Source organism: Bombina bombina, chromosome 7 (genome assembly GCF_027579735.1).
Source record: "Bombina bombina isolate aBomBom1 chromosome 7, aBomBom1.pri, whole genome shotgun sequence".
NCBI classification, from domain to species: domain Eukaryota; kingdom Metazoa; phylum Chordata; class Amphibia; order Anura; family Bombinatoridae; genus Bombina; species Bombina bombina.
Window position 1 is genome coordinate 462,224,777 of NC_069505.1, and position 26,773 is coordinate 462,251,549.

At 39.5% G+C, this 26,773-nt stretch overlaps 1 protein-coding gene across 1 annotated transcript; it reads left to right on the forward strand.

Moving 5' to 3' along the window:
- Positions 1-4,392: 4,392 nt before the first annotated feature.
- On the forward strand, positions 4,393-24,247 carry LOC128635992 (gastrula zinc finger protein XlCGF57.1-like). Its single transcript, XM_053689068.1, has 5 exons — positions 4,393-4,501; positions 15,493-15,645; positions 16,574-16,700; positions 19,777-19,860; positions 22,042-24,247. Exons 2-5 carry the CDS (start codon positions 15,592-15,594, stop codon positions 23,103-23,105), a joined length of 1,329 nt encoding a protein of 442 aa, XP_053545043.1. The 5' UTR covers positions 4,393-4,501; positions 15,493-15,591; the 3' UTR covers positions 23,106-24,247.
- The last annotated feature ends 2,526 nt before the right edge of the window (positions 24,248-26,773 follow it).

The window sequence follows — 26,773 nt, forward strand, 5'->3', positions numbered from 1 at the left end:
GTGTGTAATGTGTATAACTGTGTGTGTAAGGTGTATAACTGTGTGTATGTGTGTAATGTGTATAACTGTGTGTGTAATGTGTATAACTGTGTGTGTAATGTGTATAAATGTGTATAACTGTGTGTGTGTAATGTGTATAACTGTGTGTGTAATGTGTATAACTAGTATAATTGTGTGTAATGTGTATAACTGTGTGTGTCTGTAGTCTCACACACACAGGGTTAATCGCTATACTGTATATAATACTAGTCACACACACAGGGTTAATCCCTATTCTCTATATGATACTAGTCACACACACAGGGTTAATCGCTATACTGTATATAATACTAGTCACACACACAGGGTTAATCCCTATACTGTATATGATACTAGTCACACACACACGTGGTTATTCACTATACTGTATATAATACTAGTCACACACACAGGGTTAATCACTATACTGTATATAATACTAGTCACACACACAGGGTTAATCCCTATACTGTATATAATACTGGTCACACACAGGGTTAATCACTATACTGTATATAATACTAGTCACACACAGGGTTAATCAGTATACTGTATATAACACTAGTCACACACAGGGTTAATCACTATACTGTATATGATAGTAGTCACACACAGGGTTAATCACTATACTGTATATAATACTAGTCACTGTCACAGACATGGTTAATCACTATACTGTATATGATACTAGTCACACACAGGGTTAATCACTATACTGTATATGATACTAGTCACACTCAGGGTTAATCACTATACTGTATATGATACTAGTCACACACAGGGTTGATCACTATACTGTATATGAGACTAGTCACACACAGGGTTAATCACTATACTGTATATGATTCTAGTCACAGGCACACTCAGGGTTAATCACTATACTGTATATGATACTAGTCACACTCACACACAGGGTTAATCACTATACTGTATATGATACTAGTAACACACAGGGTTAATCACTATACTGTATATGATACTAGTCCCACACAGGGTTAATCCCTATACTCTATATGATACTAGTCACACACAGGGTTAATCCCTATACTGTATATGATACTAGTCACATACAGGGTTAATCCCTATACTCTATATGATACTAGTCACAGTAACACACAGGGTTAATCACTATACTGTATATGATACTAGTCACAGTAACACACATGGTTAATTACTATACTCTATATGATACTAGTCACAGGCACACACAGGGTTAATCATTATACTGTATATGATACTAGTCACAGGCACACACAGGGTTAATCACTGCTCTATATAATACTAGTCACAGGCACACACAGGGTTAATCACTATACTGTATATACTAGTCACAGGTACACACAGGGTTAATCACTATACTGTATATGATACTAGTCACACACAGGGTTAATCACTATACTGTATATGATACTAGTCACACACAGGGTTAATCCCTATACTCTATATGATACTAGTCACACACAGGGTTAATCCTTATACTGTATATGATACTAGTCACACACAGGGTTAATCCCTATACTCTATATGATACTAGTCACAGTAACACACAGGGTTAATCACTACGGTATATGATACTAGTCACAGTAACACACAGGGTTAATCCCTATAGTCTATATGATACTAGTCACAGGCACACACAGGGTTAATCACTATACTGTATATGATACTAGTCACACACAGGGTTAATCCCTATACTGTATATGACATTAGTCACACACAGGGTTAATTCCTATACTCTATATGATACTAGTCACACACAGGGTTAATCCCTATACTGTATATATTAGTCACACACAGGGTTAATCACTATACTCTATATGATACTAGTCACACACAGGGTTAATCCCTATACTATATATGATACTAGTCATACACACAGGGTTAATCAATATACTGTATATAATACTAGTCACACACAGGGTTAATCACTATACTGTATATGATACTAGTCACACAGGCACACACAGGGTTAATCACTATACTGTATATGAAAATAGTCACACGGGGTTAATCACTATACTGTATATGATACTAGTCACACACAGGGTTAATCACTATACTGTATATGATACTAGTCACACAGGCACACACAGGGTTAATCACTATACTGTATATGAAAATAGTCACACAGGGTTAATCACTATACTGTATATGATACTAGTCACACACAGGGTTAATCACTAGACTGTATATGACACTAGTCACACACACAGGGTTAATCAATATACTGTATATGATACTAGTCACACACACAGGGTTAATCACTATACTGTATATGATACTAGTTACACACACAGGGTTAATCACTATACTGGATATGATACTAGTCACACACTGGGTTAATCCCTATACTGTATATGATAAGTCACACACATGGTTAATCACTAGACTGTATATGACACTAGTCACACACACAGGGTTAATCACTATGCTGTATATGATACTCACACACAGGGTTAATACATCACGTGTATGTAATTAGCTTGTTCTACAGTTCACAGATTGTGTGATACCTATAAAGCGCGTGCACTGACGGGTGTGCACGCGCAGTTCTACTGCTCTTTACAATAGACCCAGTTACAAATAGTAGTATAGAAGGCAACAGTAATGTAAGTAAAGCGCCAGTAGAGGGAGCCAGAGAAACACATGTAATCTTTCAGCTGTGTGTCAGTCTAAAGTGACTCCGCCCATTTATCCATATAGCTGCTCGGGATTTGTGCCGCAGTGCATGGTGGGAGACAATGGAGATAATTAATAGACGCTGCAGCTGATAGCAACGACATGCGTACTAAGCACGCGGATTTTTACGTGGTGACGTCATTAGACTGCACGCTGAGAGGCTTTACATTTTATGTGGTTAGTAGAAGCTCGTGCGCGCGCTCTTATGCGGGTAACCGGGTTAGTCATTCACCTTTAGATGGCGCTATAATCAGTGTAATGTATATAACTGTGTGTGTTTGTAATGTGTATATCTGTTTGTAATGTGTATAACTGTGTGTGTAATGTGTATATCTGTTTGTAATGTGTGTAATGTGTATAACTGTGTGTGTAATGTGTATATCTGTTTGTAATGTGTGTAATGTGTATAACTGTGTGTAATGTGTATAACTGTGTGTAATGTGTATAACTGTGTGTGTGTAATGTGTATAACTGTGTGTGTGTAATGTGTATAACTGTATGTGTATAACTGTGTGTGTAATGTGTATAACTGTGTGTGTAATGTGTATAAATGTGTATAACTGTGTGTGTGTAATGTGTATAACTGTGTGTGTAATGTGTATAACTAGTATAATTGTGTGTAATGTGTATAACTGTGTGTGTCTGTAGTCTCACACACACAGGGTTAATCGCTATACTGTATATAATACTAGTCACACACACAGGGTTAATCCCTATTCTCTATATGATACTAGTCACACACACAGGGTTAATCGCTATACTGTATATAATACTAGTCACACACACAGGGTTAATCCCTATACTGTATATGATACTAGTCACACACACACGTGGTTATTCACTATACTGTATATAATACTAGTCACACACACAGGGTTAATCACTATACTGTATATAATACTAGTCACACACACAGGGTTAATCCCTATACTGTATATAATACTAGTCACACACAGGGTTAATCACTATACTGTATATAATACTAGTCACACACAGGGTTAATCAGTATACTGTATATAACACTAGTCACACACAGGGTTAATCACTATACTGTATATGATAGTAGTCACACACAGGGTTAATCACTATACTGTATATAATACTAGTCACTGTCACAGACATGGTTAATCACTATACTGTATATGATACTAGTCACACACACACAGGGTTAATCACTATACTGGATATGATACTAGTCACACACAGGGTTAATCCCTATACTGTATATGATAAGTCACACACATGGTTAATCACTAGACTGTATATGACACTAGTCACACACACAGGGTTAATCACTATACTGTATATGATACTCACACACAGGGTTAATACATCACGTGTATGTAATTAGCTGGTTCTACAGTTCACAGATTGTGTGATACCTATAAAGCGCGTGCACTGACGGGTGTGCACGCGCAGTTCTACTGCTCTTTACAATAGACCCAGTTACAAATAGTAGTATTGAAGGCAACAGTAATGTAAGTAAAGCGCCAGTAGAGGGAGCCAGAGAAACACATGTAAGCTTTCAGCTGTGTGTCAGTCTAAAGTGACTCCGCCCATTTATCCATATAGCTGCTCGGGATTTGTGCCGCAGTGCATGGTGGGAGACAATGGAGATAATTAATAGACGCTGCAGCTGATAGCAACGACATGCATACTAAGCACGCGGATTTTTACGTGGTGACGTCATTAAAATGTAAAGCCTCTCAGCGTGCAGTCTATGTGGTTAGTAGAAGCTCGTGCCCGCGCTCTTATGCGGGTAACCGGGTCAGTCATTCACCTCCTAGATGGCGCTATAATCAGTGTAATGTATATAACTGTGTGTTTAATGTGTCTAACTGTGTGTGTTTGTAATGTGTATAACTGTGTGTGTAATGTGTATATCTGTTTGTAATGTGTGTAATGTGTATAACTGTGTGTGTGTAATGTGTATAACTGTGTGTGTGTAATGTGTATAACTGTGTAATGTGTGTAATGTGTATAACTGTGTAATGTGTGTAATGTGTATAACTGTGTAATGTGTGTAATGTGTATAACTGTGTGTGTGTGTAATGTGTATAACTGTGTGTGTAATGTGTATAACTGTGTGTGTAATGTGTGTAATGTGTATAACTAGTATAATTGTGTGTAATGTGTATAACTGTGTGTGTCTGTAGTCTCACACACACAGGGTTAATCACTATACTGTATATAATACTAGTCACACACACAGGGTTAATCCCTATACTGTATATGATACTAGTCACACACAGGGTTAATCCCTATTCTCTATATGATACTAGTCACACACACAGGGTTAATCACTATACTGTATATAATACTAGTCACACACACAGGGTTAATCCCTATACTGTATATGATACTAGTCACACACACAGGGTTAATCACTATACTGTATATAATACTAGTCACACACACAGGGTTAATCCCTATACTGTATATAATACTAGTCACACACAGGGTTAATCACTATACTGCATATAATACTAGTCACACACAGGGTTAATCAGTATACTGTATATAATACTAGTCACACACAGGGTTAATCCCTATACTCTATATGATACTAGTCACACACAGGGTTAATCACTATACTGTATATGATACTAGTCACACACATGGTTAATCCCTATACTGTATATAATACTAGTCACACACAGGGTTAATCACTATACTGTATATAATACTAGTCACACACAGGGTTAATCCCTATACTCTATATGATACTATTATAAATGTGTATAATGTGTGTGTGTGTAATGTGTATAACTGTGTGTGTGTGTAATGTGTGTAACGTATATAACTGTGTGTAATGTGTGTAACGTATATAACTGTGTGTGTGTAATGTGTTTAACTGTATGTGTGTGTAATGTGTTTAACTGTATGTGTGTGTAATGTGTATGTGTGTTTAATGTGTAACTGTGTGTAATGTGTATAACTGTGTGTGTGTGTAATGTGTGTGTAATGTGTATAACTGTGTGTGTGTAATGTGTATAACTGTGTGTGTGTAATGTGTATAACTGTGTGTGTATAATGTGTATAACTGTGTGTGTGTATAATGTGTATAACTGTGTGTGTATAATGTGTGTGTAATGTGTATAACTGTGTGTGTGTGTGTAATGTGTATGTGACAGACCCCTCTGTCAACCTCCCTACGGATTATGGATTCAGGCATTATGTTAAGTCACCCTGTGCCCATTATAGGTACAGGGTGCAAATCCAACAGTACTGGAGGGGTTAACTTCAGTTTTGAGTAACTGTTAGTTTTGAGTAACTATTGTCTAAGACAGTTGTTGTTAGCAGTTGTAGTTGTTGCACCAGTTTTTAAGCAGTGGCTAGAAGCAAAATAAATAGCTGATTTAGACTTACACTTGGACTGAATTATTTAGACGACATTTTTAAGATGAGGATGTCTCTGCCTAACTAAAAGATATTGCGGATCCTACTGCCTCTCCGCTACAATTGGTGGCAGCGGTGGGATAGTCCTCATAGCCCAGAAGAACAACTACACATCCGGACCTAATGGGAATACAGTATGAAAGGCTGAAAAGAGCCACCCTTAAAGACCTGCTAGAACAACGGGGCAGACAAGCCAGTAACCTCAGGAAGAGGGAGATTATTACAATACTGACCGAGATGGACGGAGTACCAGGGCCCGAAGGAACCAATGATCCCAGCATATCAGACAGAACTCCCGAAGAAGCAAGCTTTGACTGGGCGGTTAAAATAAGACTGGCACATTATGGCCCCAACCCGACTGCCGAAATTATCGACCGGGTCATAGCAGCTGTGGATGCCAACCTACTTCGCCAAAGCAGCGCTGCAGCAGCCCAAGTCACAGCAACCCCAGTGGAAAAGAGGTACATTTTGCAGCTTTTAAAAACTTCATGGAAACAGAAGGAGAGATTGATGGGTACCTTGCGGATTTTGAGAGGCAATGTGCACTACACAAGGTACCCGCAGAGGACTGGGTCACGATATTATCCGGCCGGGCCAGCGAGGCTTTTCGGGCCATTCCAGATGAGGAAGTCGGGGATTATAATGCTGTAAAAGAGGCTCTGCTCTCCAAGTATGCGATTACACCGGAGGAATACAGGAGAAGGTTCAGAGACACTGTTAAACTAGCTGGAGATTCCTACGTCGAGTGGGCATATAAGGTGCACCGCACAGCAGCTCACTGGATAGCGGGGTGCCAAGCCATATCTGGGGAATACACATGAACAGTGTACAGCTCCACAGTATCACAGGTGCAGGTGGTGAGAGGGACTGTCAACCTCGACAAAATGTAGAAAAATAGAAAATCCACAGCACCACTAAGTTTTCAATGCTTTATTGAGACATCTTTATCCCATGCAGGTACAAAGTAGATAGGCAGCAACGTTTCGGGATGTTATCCCTTAATCATGCTAATGAGCCTCATCTGTTGAGGTACATTTATAGGCCTACATATTAACCCCATGTATAATGTTACAAAGTGATTTCTATCACCTAACACTACCACCTAGTGGTTACAAAAATTATTACAATGTTAAACACATAAGTAAAGTTAAAAACAATATACAATTTACCTATTCATATGTTGTTAAAATACATATAATTTCTTACCAATACTTGATTTTTACAAAGTAATTCATTATCTAAGGACTATTGCAATTTTTTATACTACATAAGTATATATTACAGAAATACTTTAAGGTCCAGTTCTCTATTAATGCCTTTAGGAATTAGAGCATCCAATTTATATATCCAGTATGACTCCTTTTGTTTTAATATGGTTTCCCTATTGCCCCCTCTTCTTAAATTATCCACTCCATCAATTATTTGCCACCTTAACTGGCTTATATTGTGGCCTGCACTCAAGAAGTGACATGATACAGGGGCTTCTTGGTCCCCACATCTGATATTGGATCTGTGTTGACTCATCCTATCTCGTACCCTTCTGGTGGTCTCACCGATATAGATTTTGGAACACGGGCATTTAATGAGGTATACGACATAGGATGAGTCACACGTATAGAAATTGTTAATGCTAAATTTTTTTCCGGTTTGGGGATGTTGAAATTCTGTCCCTTTAATAACTGCACTACAGCTTGCACAGCCCAAACATGGAAAGGTTCCATAACTCTTTTTAGTTATGTATTTCTGTTTCTTCCTAGATCCTAAATCATTTCTAACTAGAATGTCCCCCAGGTTTTGAACCCTGCGGTATGCCATCATTGGTGGGTTTTTAAAGGATACAACATCCATATTGCAATTTTTCAAAATGTGCCAGTGTCTGGATATAATGTTTCTAATTTCTCTATTAATGGGGTTAAACTGTGTTACACACACTACCCTCTCTTCATTCTCTTTCTTAGAAACACTAATTCCTTTCTCCTCCGGCTCCTGAACCCTTTTAATCTCACTTTCAATCAATTTCACAGGGTATCCCCTTTGTATAAATTTATCCCCCATTTCTTGAAGTCTATTCTTGACTAGTGATTCTTCATTGACTATCCTTTTCACTCTTTTAAATTGACTACGTGGTAGGGAATTTTTTAAGGGTTCATTATGGAAGCTCTCATACCTTAGTAAAGTATTTCTGTCTGTTTCCTTTCGGTGTAAATCAATCTTAAAATTACATGTTTCCTTATCAATATGTATTACTGTGTCCAAGAATACCACCTTTTCTTCACTGAAGGTTAATGTGAATTTTAAATTATTAACAGCCAGATTTAGTTCATCAACAAATGCCACTAGGGTACCAACGTCACCCCACCATACGCCAAATATATCATCTATGAAGCGCCACCATGACGCTCCATACTTAATGAACAACTCATTTTCATATACAAATTTTTCTTCAACACTATTCATGAATATATTGGCGTATGCTGGGGCGACGTTGGACCCCATGGCTGTGCCTCTTATTTGGAGAAACCAGTCATCTTGAAACAGGAAGTAGTTATTATATAATACCATTCTTAACAAACTCTCAAAGAACAGTATTTGAGCCTCATTATATAATGTAGAATTTCTGAGTGCCAAAATGCATGCACCTATGCCACTTTCATGATTAATTACCGTATATAAACTACTTACATCAAGTGTATACAAAATACATTTTGCTTTATCCAATGGTAAACCTTTTAATTTTTCAATAAAATCATTTGTATCCTTAATGTATGATGTTATTTTCTGTACCTCTGGCTGCAAAATTCTATCCAGATAAGTAGCTATATTAGTAAAGACTGACTCAATTCCTGCCACAATTGGCCGCCCAGGGGGTTCTGATAAACTTTTATGTATTTTTGGGACTGTATAAAAGATTGGAGTTTTAGGCCAATCCACATATAGATATTCACATAATTTTTTGTCTATAATGCCAATCTTAGATGCCCAGTTTAACACTCTTTTTATTTCTGCCTGTATTTTAATCACTGGGTTACTCTGTAATGGCTTATAGGTATTAGCATCTCCCAATTGTTGTTTAATTTCTGTGACATAATAGTTGGTATCTAAAACTACGGTGGCTCCTCCCTTGTCTGCTCTCCTTATCAATATATCTTTTTCTTTAAGTGTATCTATAGCTTTCTTCTGAGATGCTGTTAAATTAGGTTTATATCTCTGGGTTTTTTTTGACTTAATGCTGTTATATTTAGCCTTTAATTTCATCATATCACATTTGACCAATTCAATGTAAGTTTCCACACTATTATTACCCTGGGTTGGTATGTAAGTACTTTTCTTATATAAACCAGTAGATTTTAAAGTTAGCATATTCCCTCTAGGAGTAACAGTGTTATTAATCATTCGTGGACTCTCATTAAACATACATTTTAATCTTAGTGTCCGAAAAAATCTGTATAGGTCTTTCTCTAATTCAAAAAAATTAATGTCTTTTACCGGACAAAATGACAATCCTTTTTCTAATGTCTCGTACTCACTATCTTGCAGAGTCTTACTTGAGATATTAATCACTGTGGGCTCTTCTTTTTCGCCTTGTTGGCTTTCCTCCTCGGCTGGTATCTGCGGTCTTTCTCCATGCCGCTTGTGTTTGCGGCCGCCTCTGTGGCGCTTCCTGATGACGTCAGCGATTCGTCGCTCGACTCTAAAAAACTTTGCCCATCTGACGATTCAGTGCTGCTGGCTCTGTTTCCACCATCTTTGAACTTCTCTTTGCCTTGATTTCGATTGGCCCTCTGTGTTTTACCGGCCCCTCTTCTCCTCCAATGTGTAGGCTCACATCTCCATCTGTAGACATGCCCCTGGAGGTAATCCATTTCGTCTCGCTGGAATTTTAACCTCTTCTGTTCCTGCAGCTCTTTCTTCAAGGTATTAATTTTATCATCAACCTCCTTTATTTTTTTATCAAAATCCTCCAATGCCAGCATTTGTTGTAAGTCCTCTTTTTTCTTGTCTATTTCCAGCTCTTGTTTATCGATCTCTTGTTGCAATGACTCCACTGTTAGCACAATAATGTCGTAAGAACATTTATTTAATATTGCCTCAAATTTCTCGCAATATTGTGGATTGTCCTTAAGTAGAGTAGGTTGTGTGGACATGCGTAATCCTCTTGGGATCCTTTTCACCCTAAAGTATTCAGCAAGGGTAATCGCATGTAATTCCCATATCATATTTTTTCTTTTTAATCTCTCATACTCTTGTCCGCTTTTTTCTTTTGAGGCTTCTTTGAGGAAATCCCTAGACCCCCGAATGAGTGTGGTAATCCTGGCCGCATCAACATCTGAATAGGTAAAAGTCTTTGTACCATCAACTTTGGGTATTGCATCCATAATATCCGGACACAACAATTACCTGGAGCAGGTAAACACCATAGACAGTCTGTAATATCACAGAATACACATGAACAGTGTACAGCTCCACAGTATCACAGGTGCAGGTGGTGAGAGGGACTGTCAACCTCGATAAAATGTAGAAAAATAGAAAATCCACAGCACCACTGTAAGTTTTCAATGCTTTATTGAGACATCTTTATCCCATGCAGGTACAAAGTAGATAGGCAGCAACGTTTCGGGATGTTATCCCTTAATCATGCTAATGAGCCTCATCTGTTGAGGTACATTTATAGGCCTACATATTAACCCCATGTATAATGTTACAAAGTGATTTCTATCACCTAACACTACCACCTAGTGGTTACAAAAATTATTACAATGTTAAACACATAAGTAAAGTTAAAAACAATATACAATTTACCTATTCATATGTTGTTAAAATACATATAATTTCTTACCAATACTTGATTTTTACAAAGTAATTCATTATCTAAGGACTATTGCAATTTTTTATACTACATAAGTATATATTACAGAAATACTTTAAGGTCCAGTTCTCTATGAATGCCTTTAGGAATTAGAGCATCCAATTTATATATCCAGTATGACTCCTTTTGTTTTAATATGGTTTCCCTATTGCCCCCTCTTCTTAAATTATCCACTCCATCAATTATTTGCCACCTTAACTGGCTTATATTGTGGCCTGCACTCAAGAAGTGACATGATACAGGGGCTTCTTGGTCCCCACATCTGATATTGGATCTGTGTTGACTCATCCTATCTCGTACCCTTCTGGTGGTCTCACCGATATAGATTTTGGAACACGGGCATTTAATGAGGTATACGACATAGGATGAGTCACACGTATAGAAATTGTTAATGCTAAATTTTTTTCCGGTTTGGGGATGTTGAAATTCTGTCCCTTTAATAACTGCACTACAGCTTGCACAGCCCAAACATGGAAAGGTTCCATAACTCTTTTTAGTTATGTATTTCTGTTTCTTCCTAGATCCTAAATCATTTCTAACTAGAATGCCCCCCAGGTTTTGAACCCTGCGGTATGCCATCATTGGTGGGTTTTTAAAGGATACAACATCCATATTGCAATTTTTCAAAATGTGCCAGTGTCTGGATATAATGTTTCTAATTTCTCTATTAATGGGGTTAAACTGTGTTACACACACTACCCTCTCTTCATTCTCTTTCTTAGAAACACTAATTCCTTTCTCCTCCGGCTCCTGAACCCTTTTAATCTCACTTTCAATCAATTTCACAGGGTATCCCCTTTGTATAAATTTATCCCCCATTTCTTGAAGTCTATTCTTAACTAGTGATTCTTCATTGACTATCCTTTTCACTCTTTTAAATTGACTACGTGGTAGGGAATTTTTTAAGGGTTCATTATGGAAGCTCTCATACCTTAGTAAAGTATTTCTGTGTTTCCTTTCGGTGTAAATCAATCTTAAAATTACAAGTTTCCTTATCAATATGTATTACTGTGTCCAAGTGGTGCTGTGGATTTTCTATTTTTCTACATATCTGGGGAAGAGGTGCTGCAGCTATTCCTGTTGGAACATTGCTTCAACAAGTTATCCGCAGGAGTTAGAGAGTGGGTTCGGGACCGTAAATCCTCCACTCTGCATGAAGCTGCTCGCCTGGCAGATGAGTATACGGATGCCCGCAAACTGGACATTGCTACCACTAAGATCCCTGCCAGAGTGGAGTACATACCCACAGTCACCCCAGCAGCTACCAGTTACCAACCCCTGGCGCACCGCTCTACCACACCGCCTTCAGCCACGAACTATCCTCAGACAGCCCGGTTCAACTCACGGGATTACTCACAGCCTATTCGGTGCTTTGGATGTAAGCAACTAGGGCACAAAAGACCAGAGTGTCCCCTAAACACAACGAAACGAGCACAGTCCTGGATAAGATCTGCCGGCGGAAACCCACGTAACCCTCAGCCTGCTGCCCACTGCGTAGAGGAGGAAGAATGCTGGGGCATCCTACATGAAGCAGACCCCGTGCAAGCTGCCCACCGGGATAACCGGCAACAACACCGGCAACTGGTTAAAGTGAATGGGAAGGAGGTCAGTGGTCTACGGGATACTGGTGCTACCATGACCTTGCTCCAAAAGAACTTGGTGTCTAAGAACCAGCACACCGGAGACACTGTGGCTGTGAGGGTAGCAGGGGGCGCTGTGTTCCGCCTACCTGTTGCCCAGGTACATTTGGATTGGGGAGTGGGCTCTAGACATGTGAATGTGGGGGTCATAAAGGACTTACCAGCTGATGTTCTCCTTGGAAATAACTTGGGCCCCCCTTGTTTCTGCCTACGCTCCCATGGGTCCCGCCGATGTTAACCCTGTGACTACCCGTGCCGCAGAGACTGACCCACCTGCTGCTGAGCCCCAGGACGCTGAGCTCAGTAAATCTGTCCCCTATTGATACGTGGAAGTCCCGCTACAATGCGCTGATGAAGGAGAAGAGTCAAGTAGAAGATAAAATGGTCACGTTAAACAATCGCGTAACGGTGCTAGCGGGAGAGAAGAGGAGCGCAGAGCAAAAAGCTCGTTTAGAACGGGAATCTCTGCTAGACAAGCTGCACCGACAGACCGCAGAAAACACCAGCTTCAGAGTGGAACATGAAACATTAAAGACTTAGCGACACTGGTGGAGAAGCTGACGCTGGCTCATAGTCAGGCGCAGCAACTCAAGGGCACCCTACGTCAGTATGACGGGCTTGTGGATACCTATAAAGAGCAGGTACAAAAAACTCGTAAAGAAGCTGATGAGATTTGTCTCCAACTGGAAAGAAGCGTCTCTGAAAACAAAAACTTGAAGGAATGTTTAGCCCTGGTCTGGGCACTGAAGAAGTTGATCCCTTATTTATATGGACAGGAATTCTCTCTCATAACGGGAATGCAGATGGATTGTCCTGGCAAACTGACATTCCTACCACCTCCTAGTCCGGTCATCCCCAAATTGACTCGCCAAAGGGTCAAGCCGGGTCTGCCGGAGTCTTCAGTGGATACAAAAGAACAAGAAGAAAAAATCCATAACAAAGATACAGACATTATACAAAAATACATTAACTGAATATAAAAGTTTTATCCACTTTCTCTTGACCTTTATAACTTAAAAAATAATCGTAGCAAATTCAGCTTTTAACACCTATGGCATATTTTATTATTAACCTGAAAACTAAATATAGGGGAGAAAAAGGAAAAAAAAAAGAGAAAGAAAGAGAGGAAAAAAGACCCCCCCCCCTCTCATTCTCCTCTTCCCCTCGTCGAGTGTCAAGAATATATCCTCATTGTTTCAGTTCAGTATCGTAATATTATGGGTCTCTATAGCCCCTAATCCAGGCCGCAGGAAAATCACCTAATAATACCAAATCATAAAAACTATCTGAACTTAAAAATGGGTATAGAATGGTTTTTTTTTAACTGCTTCCGGATATATCTTAATTATCGGTAACCATTTTGCTAAGAACTTCCTAACTTCCCTGAAAGGGAAGTTGCACCAGTTTTTAAGCAGTGGCTAGAAGCAAAATAAATAGCTGATTTTAAATTTAAACTTGGACTGAATTATTTAGACGACATTTTTAAGATGAGGATGTCTCTGCCTAACTAAAAGATATTCCGGATCCTACTGCCTCTCCGCTACAGTGTATAACTGTGTGTGTGTAATGTGTATAACTGTGTGTGTGTATAAATGTGTATAAGTGTGTGTGTGTGTGTGTGTAATGTGTATTACTGTGTAATGTGTATAACTGTGTGTGTAATGTGTATAACTGTGTGTGTGCGTATGTAATGTGTAACTGTGTGTGTAGTGTGTATATAACTGTGCAATATGTATGTGTGTGACTGTATACTCACTGATAGCACCTATACTACTAATACACACTCACAGCTATAAAAATATACTGAATCTACCATAAATACCCTACATTTTTATGTGTACAAGGGGGGAATCACAGTAATAGTTGTATAATGTTGTGTAATCTGTATAACTGTATGTGTGTAATGGGTATAAATGTGTGTAATGTGTATAGTGTGTAATGTGTATAACTGTGTGTGTGTGTAATGTGTATAACTGTGCGTTATGTGTATAACTGTATAACTGTGTGTGTGTGTAATGTGTATAACTGTGTGTGTGTGTAATGTGTATAACTGTAATTTATATAAGTGTGTAGTGTGTATATAACTGTGCAATATGTATGTGTGTGACTGTATACTCGCTGATAGCACCTATACAGGTATACCCCGCTCATACAGCGGGTTAGGGACCAGAGCCCCGATGTAAAGTGAAAAGTGCCTTAAAGTGAAACAAGGCGGTTTTAGCTTTCTTTTCACTTGCCAGTGTGTTTAAAGACTTAAAAACATGTTTGAACTAACATATTATTAGGGGTGCAATAGTGCTACGTTTAGTTTAACACTCGCACAGAACAGTATTCAATGAATACTGTACCTGTAAAATAGGGACAATTACTGTAGTAAAATTTGCCAGACTATAGCACTGAGACACAGATTGCACTGTAATGCTGTAAACAGAGTGAACTACGCATAATAAAATGGTGCCATTCACTTTTCTCGCAATCTCACAATGATTACAGTACTGTTTCAAAATCCTTGGAGGTTGAACTTCAACTCCACAAAGCGCTGTATTAGCAAAGCACTGTAAAGTGAAGCGCTGTAAAGTGAGGTATACCTGTACTACTAATACACACTCACAGCTATAAAAATATACTGAATCAATACCCTACATTTTCATGTGTACAAGGGGGGAATCACAGTAATAGTTAATAATGGCATTGCAGCCTTACTCGGGAATTAGCTCTAATGCCTTGTCTTGAGATTGCTGGCGGAATTGCATTGGGATATAATGGGTAGAAAATCATACTATAAATGTCTTTTTATATAGTTTAATATCTCACTGATTCTGCCTATAATCTTCTTTGTATCACTAATATTTCTGTAATGAAGTCACCCTCCTTTTGTCTTTATTTTAGCGGTGAGTGACCAGGAGAGTACCTGTTAGTGTCACAGACATCGCCTAAAGCACTAGAACCAGTTCTTGCAGTATCAGAGCTGATTCACGTGTGACCAACATGAAGACAACTGGGATAAACCAAACCTCAGAGATCTACATGGTGACTGGGGAGGTGAGAACGATTAGTCATATTTTCGCTTATCTGCTGCTGTGTGTGACGTCTGGTGCTGAGCGGCCTTTATACAGCACACTCATAGCACAACCACAGTGGGAGTGAGCACACTGATTATATGGTCTGTTCATGGTCACTGGCCCAGCTCTGGGTTTGTTCATGGTCTTTATACAACACACAGCACAACCCCAGGGGGAGTGAGCACACTGACTATATGGTCTGTTCATGGTCACTGGCTGAGCTCTGGGTTTATTCATGGTCTTAATACAACACACACAGCACAACCCCAGGGGGAGTGAGCACACTGATTATATGGTCTGTTCATGGTCACTGGCCAAGCTCTGGGTTTGTTCATGGTCTTTATACAACACACACACACAGCACAACCCCAGGGGGAGTGAGCACACTGACCATATGGTCTGTTCATGGTCACTGGCCAAGCTCTGGCTTTGTTCATGGCCTTTATACAACATACACACAGCACAACCCCAGGGAGAGTGAGCACACTGACCATATGTTTGTTCATGGTCACTGGCCAAGCTCTGGGTTTGTTCATGGTCTTTATACAACACACACAGCACAGCCCCAGGTGGAGTAAGCACACTGACTATATGGTCTGTTCATGGTCACTGGCCAAGCTCTGGGTTTGTTCATGGCCTTTATACAACATACACACAGCACAACCCCAGGGAGAGTGAGCACACTGACCATATGTTCGTTCATGGTCAATGGCTGAGCTCTGGGTTTCTTCATGGTCCTTATACAACACACACACAGCACAACCCCAGGGGGAGTGAGCACACTGACCATATGGTCTGTTTATGGTCACTGGCAGAGCTCTGGGTTTGTTCATGGTCATTTTCACAGTGCACTTTGTGGTTTTAATATTAAATTCTATTAAACATGTAATTATTTTTTATTTTTGAAGGAACAAATGGAGTTTGATGAAGTTGCAGTTTATTTCACGGAGGAGGAGTGGGGCTGTTTAACTGAAGAACAAAAAGAGCTTTATAAGGATGTGATGATGGAGAATTACCAGACCCTCAGGTCTCTAGGTAATAATTTATATAACTCTACAGGGAATGGGACAAAGACGCATATAAGTGACACCTAATCTAGTGTTAAACACATATAAGTGACACCTAATCTAGTGTTAAACACATATGTGACACCTAATCTAGTGTTAAACACATATGTGACACCTAATCTAGTGTTAAACACATATGTGACACCTAATCTAGTGTTAAACACATATAAGTGACACCTAATCTAGTGTTAAACACATATAAATGGCACATAATCTAGTGTTATACACATATAAATGACACATAATCTAGTGTTAAACAGCTATAAAATCTGTGTGTTATTACAGACCTTTGTTACATAATAAAATCATACATGAGATATACAGCCCTGTGTACCTTCCCTTGTACTGCTCCTGCCCTGTGTACCTTCCCTTGCACTGCTCCTGCCCTGTGTACCTTCCCTTGTACTGCTCCTGCCCTGTGTACCTTCCCTTGTACTGCTCCTGCCCTGTGTACCTTCCCTTGTACTGCTCCTGCCCTGTGTACCTACCCTTGCACTGCTCCTGCCCTGTGTACCTTCCCTTGCACTGCTCCTGCCCTGTGTACCTTCCCTTGCACTGCTCCTGCCCTGTGTACCTTCCCTTGCACTGCTCCTGCCCTGTGTACCTTCCCTTGCACTGCTCCTGCCCTGTGTACCTTTCCCGTGTACTGTTCCCTGCCCTGTGTACTGTTCCCTGCCCTGTGTACCCTTCCCGTGTACTGTTCCCTGCCCTGTGTACCCTTCCCGTGTACTGTTCCCTGCCCTGTGTACCCTTCCCGTGTACTGTTCCCTGCCCTGTGTACCCTTCCCGTGTACTGTTCCCTGCCCTGTGTACCCTTCCTGTGTACTGTTCCCTGCCCTGTGTACCCTTCCTGTGTACTGCGCCCTGCTTGGTCATCTAGCTGAGGTGCCACCACCAGTTATACATCACACACTGTGCTACTGGCCCATAGTGATCCTGTCATACCTGTGCTACTGTCACCATAAGGGCAGATGACCCTTATTTACAATGCAGGGTCTCATGTCACAGTAAGCTAAAGTGATGACCAGGACTTGAAACAATATCATTTGTTCTTTTACATTCACAAGGGTTGGTTTATTACACAAGCTCTAGCGTTATTGTTTATGGTGAAGTTGAGTTCCTATCTATATTAAGACCAGGCTAAGTAAATTTTATAAAATAACAATCTAAGAGTAGGTGTTAATGTTTGGTGTCATACATGAGATATACAGCCCTGTGTACCTTCCCTTGTACTGCTCCTGCCCTGTGTAACTTCCCTTGTACTGCTCCTGCCCTGTGTACCTTCCCTTGCACTGCTCCTGCCCTGTGTACCTTCCCTTGCACTGCTCCTGCCCTGTGTACCTTCCCTTGCACTGCTCCTGCCCTGTGTACCTTTCCCGTGTACTGTTCCCTGCCCTGTGTACCCTTCCCGTGTACTGTTCCCTGCCCTGTGTACCCTTCCCGTGTACTGTTCCCTGCCCTGTGTACCCTTCCCGTGTACTGTACCCTTCCCGTGTACTGTTCCCTGCCCTGTGTACCCTTCCTGTGTATTGCGCCCTGCTTGGTCATCTAGCTGAGGTGCCACCACCAGTTATACATCACACACTGTGCTACTGGCCCATAGTGATCCTGTCATACCTGTGCTATTGTCACCATAAGGGCAGATGACCCTTATTTACAATGCAGGGTCTCATGTCACAGTAAACTAAAGTGATGACCAGGACTTGAAACAATATCATTTGTTCTTTTACATTCACAAAGGTTGGTTTATTACACAAGCTCTAGCATTATTGTTTATGGTGAAGTTGAGTTCCTATCTATATTAAGACCAGGCTAAATACATTTTATAAAATAACCATCTAAGAGTAGGTGTTAATGTTTGGTGTCATACATGAGATATACAGCCCTGTGTACCTTCCCTTGTACTGCTCCTGCCCTGTGTACCTTCCCTTGTACTGCTCCTGCCCTGTGTACCTTCCCTTGCACTGCTCCTGCCTGTGTACCTTCCCTTGCACTGCTCCTGCCCTGTGTACCTTCCCTTGCACTGCTCCTGCCCTGTGTACCTTCCCTTGCACTGCTCCTGCCCTGTGTACCTTCCCTTGCACTGCTCCTGCCCTGTGTACCTTCCCTTGTACTGCTCCTGACCTGTGTACCGTCCCTTGCAGTGCTCCCTGCCCTGTGTACCGTCCCTTCCACTGCTCCCTGCCCTGTGTACCGTCCCTTGCACTGCTCCCTGCCCTGTGTACCGTACCTTGCACTCCTCCCTGCCCTGTGTACCGTCCCTTGCACTGCTCCCTGCCCTGTGTACCGTCCCTTGCACTGCTCCCTGCCCTGTGTACCGTCCCTTGCACTGCTCCCTGCCCTGTGTACCGTCCCTTGCACTGCTCCCTGCCCTGTTTTCCGTCCCTTGCACTGCTCCCTGCCCTGTGTACCGTCCCTTGCATTGCTCCCTGCCCTGTGTACCGTTCCTTGTACCCTTCCCGTGTACTGTTCCCTGCCCTGTGTACCCTTCCCGTGTACTGTTCCATACCCTGTGTACCCTTCCCGTGTACTGTTCCCTACCCTGTGTACCCTTCCCGTGTACTGTTCCCTGCCCTGTGTACCTTTCCTTGTACTGCTCCCTGCCCTGTGTACCCTTCCCTTGTACTGTTCCCTGCCCTGTGTACCCTTCCCTTGTACTGCGCCCTGCTTGGTCATCTAGCTGAGGTGCCACCACCAGTTATACATCACACACTGTGCTACTGGCCCATAGTGATCCTGTCATACCTGTGCTACTGTCACCATAAGGGCAGATGACCCTTATTTACAATGCAGGGTCTCATATCACAGTAAGCTAAAGTGATGACCAGGACTTGTAACGTTATCATTTGTTCTTTTACATTCACAAAGGTTGGTTTATTACACAAGCTCTAGCGTTATTGTTTATGGTGAAGTTGAGTTCCTATCTATATTAAGACCAGGCTAAGTACATTTTATAAAATAAGCATCTAAGAGTAGGTGTTAATGTTTGGTGTCATATAGTGACATATATGTGCTCATATAACCTGTGAATTATGCCCATACAGGATATGTTCATGTGAAACCTTTAATCGTTGCGAAGATTGAGCAGGCAGAGGAGCTGTATATGTGTAGTTTTCCAATAACCAAAGGTGAGTAATGAAATTTTATATATAGTCCCTTTTCTTGTTTAGTAACTTGACCATTTATCTTGGCTCACCCTAATAGCACTCACACTTTTTTTGATGGATAGAAACACCTTAGCCCCAACCCATGCCTGATGTCATACTTTTTGTTCTGCCGTACCAATGTGATGGTCACTTACTGCTATTGGGAAACCATTACTGTCTGTTATCTGAATCCTAGAACAGCCATTAGTCGTCCTTTACGATATTTTCCTTTTGGTCTACGTCTCTGTATGTTTATGGGGAGATATAGTTTTATAATCTTTATTTTATGTCCGCCCCAGAGCACCATAAACTCTATAGATGCTGATCCCATTTGCGCTTTATTAACTAGATGGACTTGGAGAGACCAGGTTAATATTCCGTCTCTTCTAATCATTGTTATGTGGAACCTAATGCAAATGTAAAACGCTTCCAGACCTTTTTCCACTGATCTGCATAGTTTTCATGCTGTGCTCCTTATACCATTAGCAGCTGCTGATCAGTGCAAATCTCATCTACAGATCCCGAGTGTCTTATATCTCCTACATCGTTGTAGGCGTTTCGAGCTGAATATTAAACAAAGCATAACATTTGCTTTTCGAATCCAATTCTATGCGTAGCTCCTGCTTATGTGGACCATCTGCCTAAAGTTGATGCAACTATTACATGAATGAAGAAGAAACCTACATTTAGGGGTAGATTACAAGTTGAGCTCTAAATATTGCTTACGCTAAAGTGATATTTGCGCTCATCTTAATAATACCAGCGCATGCTAAAGTGAGGAGCTGAAAGATCTTTCTACAAGTGATGTTTTACAAAGGTCCTCAAAAGAGCAAATATCTCCTACATGAACTACAAACTGCTGCTTTATAGAAGCCCATGTCGTACATCCCTGTTCTGCAAGTTAAATGTCCGCAGATCAGCAGATGCCAAATGTGGTAGGAATATAAAAAAAAATCTCTTAAAGTCAAAATAAGTCTTATTAATAATAATGGCAATATTTATTTTCATTAATGTTATGGTCTTTTTTAATTACCTCTCTTGTAATTCTGTTTTGATGAGTGCTGTTAACGTGATACACTGTAAACTGATATGAAAAATATGCAGTCCATGCATAACTCCCTTGTAATTAAGTTAATTGCCTCGAATGTTAGAATTTTTAGGAGGTTTTATACAACCGGACAGAGATAAGCATTTCATTTCTGTCTCTCCACTGTAAAGGTGACCTGGTGTGAGTGTCACTCATACAGTATCATGTAATGTATTCTTTAGTTCACTATAGGCTTTCTTAGTTTCTAGGTTTCATGGTTTACATATCTATTTTCATGACTTTTTAGCTATATCCTATTAAACATAGCAATTGTTAATAATATAACTGTGCACAAATAATAATAAATATAACCAGAAAAAAAGTCCAATAGATGAAAGGAAATGAGTCCACTTTATTTCCAGATCAATTCCAAACAGGAATTGGCAACGCAGTTTTCTTTGTTTTACGCTGTGTTTTCGTTTTAAGGTAACTGAGTTTCCAATTCCTATTTGAAAGTGATCTGGAAATAAAGTGGACTCATTTCTTTTCATCTATTGGACTTTTTTTCTGGTGATATTTATTTATTATTTGTATACAGTGATATAATATTCACAATTATTATTTTTAACACTTATTTTCTTTTGTGATTATAACATTGGTTTGTGACACTATATTGTTGAATTATTTGTAGATATATCAGCCTACAACAATTATTATTTTCAGCACTTATTATTATCGTTCCACAATTTTCAGAACTAAATTGCAGAAAAGGTGACAAAATAATTGTATATTGCATTTTTTTTTATTACGAACAACTAAAGCTTTTATATTAAATTGTTAAGGTCCTTGCTGTCACTTTTTAAACATGGCTATTATAGTGGTTTACAAATATAGGAAGTCAGGGAGCCATTGAAAAGGTTTCTTGTGTTTAGTAAACTGCCCATAAGCCCTAGTATGTTGTTTAGAGGAAAGTGTAGGGGTCATAGCCGGTCTCCTCCCCTTGTAGTAGACATTACCCCAATTCAGATGTGTTTTGTTTTTTTTAGCCTACAATAAATTAAAGTCCCCATTAAAATATTCTTAAATATTCTTGCGTTAATGTATCACATGACTTATATTGTATTTCTTGCCAACAGGTAGATTCAAAGACTACGATATTCCTTATCAAGACCAGAGGCTCATGGGAAATTTATGTTCTGAATGTGGGAAATGTTTTGCCAGGAAATCGAGCCTTATTAGACATCAAAGAATTCATTCAGCAGAGAAAGCATTTTCATGTTTTATTTGTTTCAAAATATTTATGCAAAAATCAGATCTTATTAAACATCTGAAAACTCATTCAGGAGAAAACCAATTTTCATGTTCTGAATGCGGGAAATTTTTTAACAAATCATCAAGTCTTATGACTCACCAGAAAATCCATTTAGAAAAGAAAGCATTTTCATGTTCTATATGTGGGAAATGTTTTACTCTGAAATCATATCTTATAGCACATCTCAAAATCCATACAGGAGAGAAAGAATTTTCTTGTTCTGAATGTGGAAAATGTTTTCTTAGGAAATCGGATCTTAATAAACATCTGAAAATTCATACGAGAGAGAGAGAATTTTCTTGTTCTGAATGTGGAAAATGTTTTACTCGGAAATCACATCTTATTACACATCTGAAAATTCATACAGGAGAGAGAGAATTTTCTTGCTCTGAATGTGGAAAATGTTTTCTCATGAAATCAGATCTTAATAAACATCTGAAAATCCACACAGGAGACAAAGCATTTTCATGTTCCGAATGTGGGAGACGTTTTCTTAGGAAACCGGATCTTACAAAACATCTAAAAATTCATACAAATGTGAGAGAATTTTCATGTTCTGAATGTGGAAAATGTTTTGCTCGGAAATCGCATCTTATTATACATCTGAAGATTCATACTGGAGAGAAAGCATTTTCATGTTCTGAATGTGGCAAATGTTTTCTTAGGAAATCGCATCTTATTATACATCTTAAAATTCATACTGGAGAGAAAGCATTTTCATGTTCTGAATGTGGGAAATGTTTTATTCAGAAATCTAATTTTATTATTCATCAGAAAACACATACTAGACATAAAGTATTTTCATATTCTGATTGTGGGGAATGTTTAAATAAGGAATCACAAATTACTGCACACCAGAAAGTTCATACAGGAAATATCTCACCTTGATGTTCAGAAACTGCAATGATGTAAACAACAGTATTAGGTCCAATAAGCTTCCTTTACCACTTGGTTCTCACAGAAGTGGTAGCAGAGCTCAAACAGGTGGACTGTAGAACAAAATGTTATATACTATAGGTGTTAGCTTCTGTACTAATCATCTGTGAGTTGCTGGGTGTCACGATAGAGGGTGGAGTGGTTCTGCAGTCAACATGCCCTTCCTGATTTCTGAAAAGGACCAGTATCCAACAGGGAGACTTGTGCAATCCTCATAACTATTGAGTCTGTAGCACAGACCCGCAGGTCACATCCTGCTCAGTGTGAAATTAATTCAGTTGACTCCAACAAGGTAATATAAGTCCATTAATCACAGTGACACAGCCAAAACTTTGTAAATTCTTGAAGGATTTTGTATAAATAGCACATCTTATCTCACTCCAGGTACCATACAACAATAACCACCAACACTTTCTTAGACACTATCAGTTAGCAGCCATAAAACCTACAATTAAGGAATTGTGACAAATTGGCATCCTGATGGCAAGTCAATTCAATAGTTCCTGAATGGTCAGTAACTTGACTCCAAAAAAAACAATCAGAGGAGCACCTACTTTCTTTGCAGTTTAATATTGAGTTTCCCTGGCTACAGAGTCTTATTAATCCCACTTACTTTCAGTGCGCAAAACAGAGAAGGTAGAAAGCGCACCATATGTATTGTGATATTATAGCTAAAGCCCCCGCATTTCTGGTAACATTATACAATACTTTTTTTTTTCTCTTTATTTACTTTTTAAGTAGTATTGACTTTCTTTTTGTCTATTTTAGTCTATCAGGTATTTTTTTTTCCTTCTGAGAGCCTCATATGCATATTTGAGGGGGGTGGGGGGGTTCTCAGCCATTATGGTCTATTAGAAGAGCCACAAAAACTTTATTGCTTTACTATTAATAATGATTACTAATGTTTTTTTTGTATTTTTACTTAACCGCTAATATTAATTCATGTAATTTGGAATTAATCTCATATCAGAATATTTTTTGTACAAACACTTGATTAGTCATAAATAATTTGTTGATTGTATTATATTTGTGTTCATGCTTGTTTTCAGCAATGTAAACCTTATAAATAGAAATAAAATTGTCATGTTTATTAACGTGTGCAGTCAGCGTGTAAGAAACATTGGATTAGATTATTAACGTGATAAGTCGATTTATTGTTTGTGTAAGGCTGAGCGCAAAATAACGCCCCATTGGGTATTACTAGTTGTTGTTTAATCAAAGCATTTTAATGACTCTGATGCATTTATTATATGCTCTACCCAGTGGTCATCAATTGTGGCCCTCCAGAGGTTTTGGAAATACATTTCCTATGATCAGACAGCATTTCAGCTTGGGAAATGTAGATCCAAAACCTCTGGAGGGTCACAATTAATGACCCCTGCCCTATTCTTTCAGTGACAAATAAGGGTAGCGGTGCGCTAGTTGTGCTCATATTACAAGTCATCGGTTGAGTTTTGCGCACACATGGTATCTGAAATATATCTTAGTTTTTTTTTAAACCTGGGCATTAATTGTCATTGCTTGCTATGGTACTTTTTAAAAACATGGCAGTTGTATAGCAAAGAACTCAACCAAACACTCCTACTAGAGCGTAGTTTTGCTATCGGCTTTGTACTAAAGCATGAACTGACATACATTTTAGTGCGGGTCCTCAGACATTTATTATCTGCACGACATTAGCACCGGAGATATCTGACGTGACTAGTGTAGCGTGTAATATACTGCTACTTATACCATATATATTAACCTTTGGTTTGTAATATGAGCACACAGTACCAGCTCACCATACCTCTTACAATTGTGTGTCACTAGTAATCTAGGTCATTAACAGTGAAACGTTCTGTACACACAGCCTAGATGCATTAATCACACGACCAATGGGCTTCCAATGCACTGCTTACTGCGGTTTCATTTGACAGCTCCAAAATCTCCACAAATCATCTCCAATACTGGTTTCTTTTCACCTACATTAGTGACGTCAACTTGTTCTCCTGTAAGGGACAGAGGGCGTTATTGGTGCATGAAAGCATTTATTACGCTTTGAAGAAACTGCGTACTGGGGGAGATTTATATTGACCAGGATAGTTTTGTAACTGACTTCCCAGAAGCCATTTAGGGCACTTTTGTACATGAATTCTAATGGTTTGAAATTGAGGCCAATGACTGTAGTGTTCTGTAGATTATTAAATAATTGTACTAAAGCAATCAGATATGTTTGTACTTGATTTTGATTAATAGACTCAGTAATACCATTTCCAAGGTGTCGTCATGCATGATAACTATACATATTTGTGAACAGCTGAAACACAACACCCAATAGTTAAGGGAACCGGATATTTTTACTGTTCCATATTAAAGAGAATATTTACAAAATGAATGATGGTTCTGTTTTGTGTTTATGTGCAGAGTAAACGATTTTATTTATTTAGTTTTTTAGCATATTGCAAACAAGATACATCAACAGAACATGAAAAATGATAAACAATCCGTGTATCTCACAATGTTGAATATTTCTTGAATAACCAAAAAGAGATCACTCTTGGATTTCATGTCTTAATAATGGTAAATAAACCACAGATCAGAAGGAAGCAAGTACAGCTTATAATGATAACAGCAATAATGAACAATTTAACCAACATCAGTGCTCTCAATTGACAGGCAGTATATTCTGCCCACTGTCCATGGTTACAACTGATATAAGTAAAACAATAATACAATATTTGTAAGAGATATGTTAGGGTGAGATGGTCTGTGTGAGCTAAGGTTAGGGTTAGTAAGATGGTCTAGGCGAGACGAAGTTAGGGTTACTGAGATAGGTCTGGGTGAGATGAAGTTAGGGTTACTGAGAGGTCTGGGTGAGATGCAGTTAGGGTTACTGAGATACGTCTGGGTGAGATGAAGTTAGGGAAGATGGTATAAATGTGACACCTGCAAGAGGAAAGGAAGACGCTATAAATGTGACACCTGCAAGAGGAAAGGAAGACGCTATAAATGTGACACCTGCAAGAGGAAAGGAAGACGCTATAAATGTGACACCTGCAAGAGGAAAGGAAGACGCTATAAATGTGACACCAGCAAGAGGAAAGGAAGACGCTATAAATGTGACACCAGCAAGAGGAAAGGAAGACGCTATAAATGTGACACCTGCAAGAGGAAAGGAAGACGCTATAAATGTGACACCTGCAAGAGGAAAGGAAGACGCTATAAAATGTGACATCTGCAAGAGGAAAGGAAGATGCTATAAATGTGACACCTGCAAGAGGAAAGGAAGATGCTATAAATGTGACACCTGCAAGAGGAAAGGAAGATGCTATAAATGTGACACCTGCAAGAGGAAAGGAAGACGCTATAAATGTGACACCTGCAAGAGGAAAGGAAGACGCTATAAATGTGTCACCTGCAAGAGGAAAGGAAGACGCTATAAATGTGACACCTGCAAGAGGAAAGGAAGACGCTATAAATGTGACACCTGCAAGAGGAAAGGAAGATGCTATAAATGTGACACCTGCAAGAGGAAAGGAAGACGCTATGTTACACCTGCAAGAGGAAAGGAAGACGCTATAAAATGTGACATCTGCAAGAGGAAAGGAAGACGCTATAAATGTGTCACCTGCAAGAGG

What these genes read in the sequence shown, in the direction of transcription:
- LOC128635992 (XM_053689068.1), top strand. Translation starts at nt 15,592, where the DNA reads ATGAAGACAACTGGGATAAACCAAACCTCAGAGATCTACATGGTGACT. An exon ending in CCAGACCCTCAGGTCTCTAG is followed by an intron (nt 16,701 to 19,776) that starts GTAATAATTTAT and finishes ATGCCCATACAG; the next exon opens with GATATGTTCATGTGAAACCT. An exon ending in TAGTTTTCCAATAACCAAAG is followed by an intron (nt 19,861 to 22,041) that starts GTGAGTAATGAA and finishes TCTTGCCAACAG; the next exon opens with GTAGATTCAAAGACTACGAT.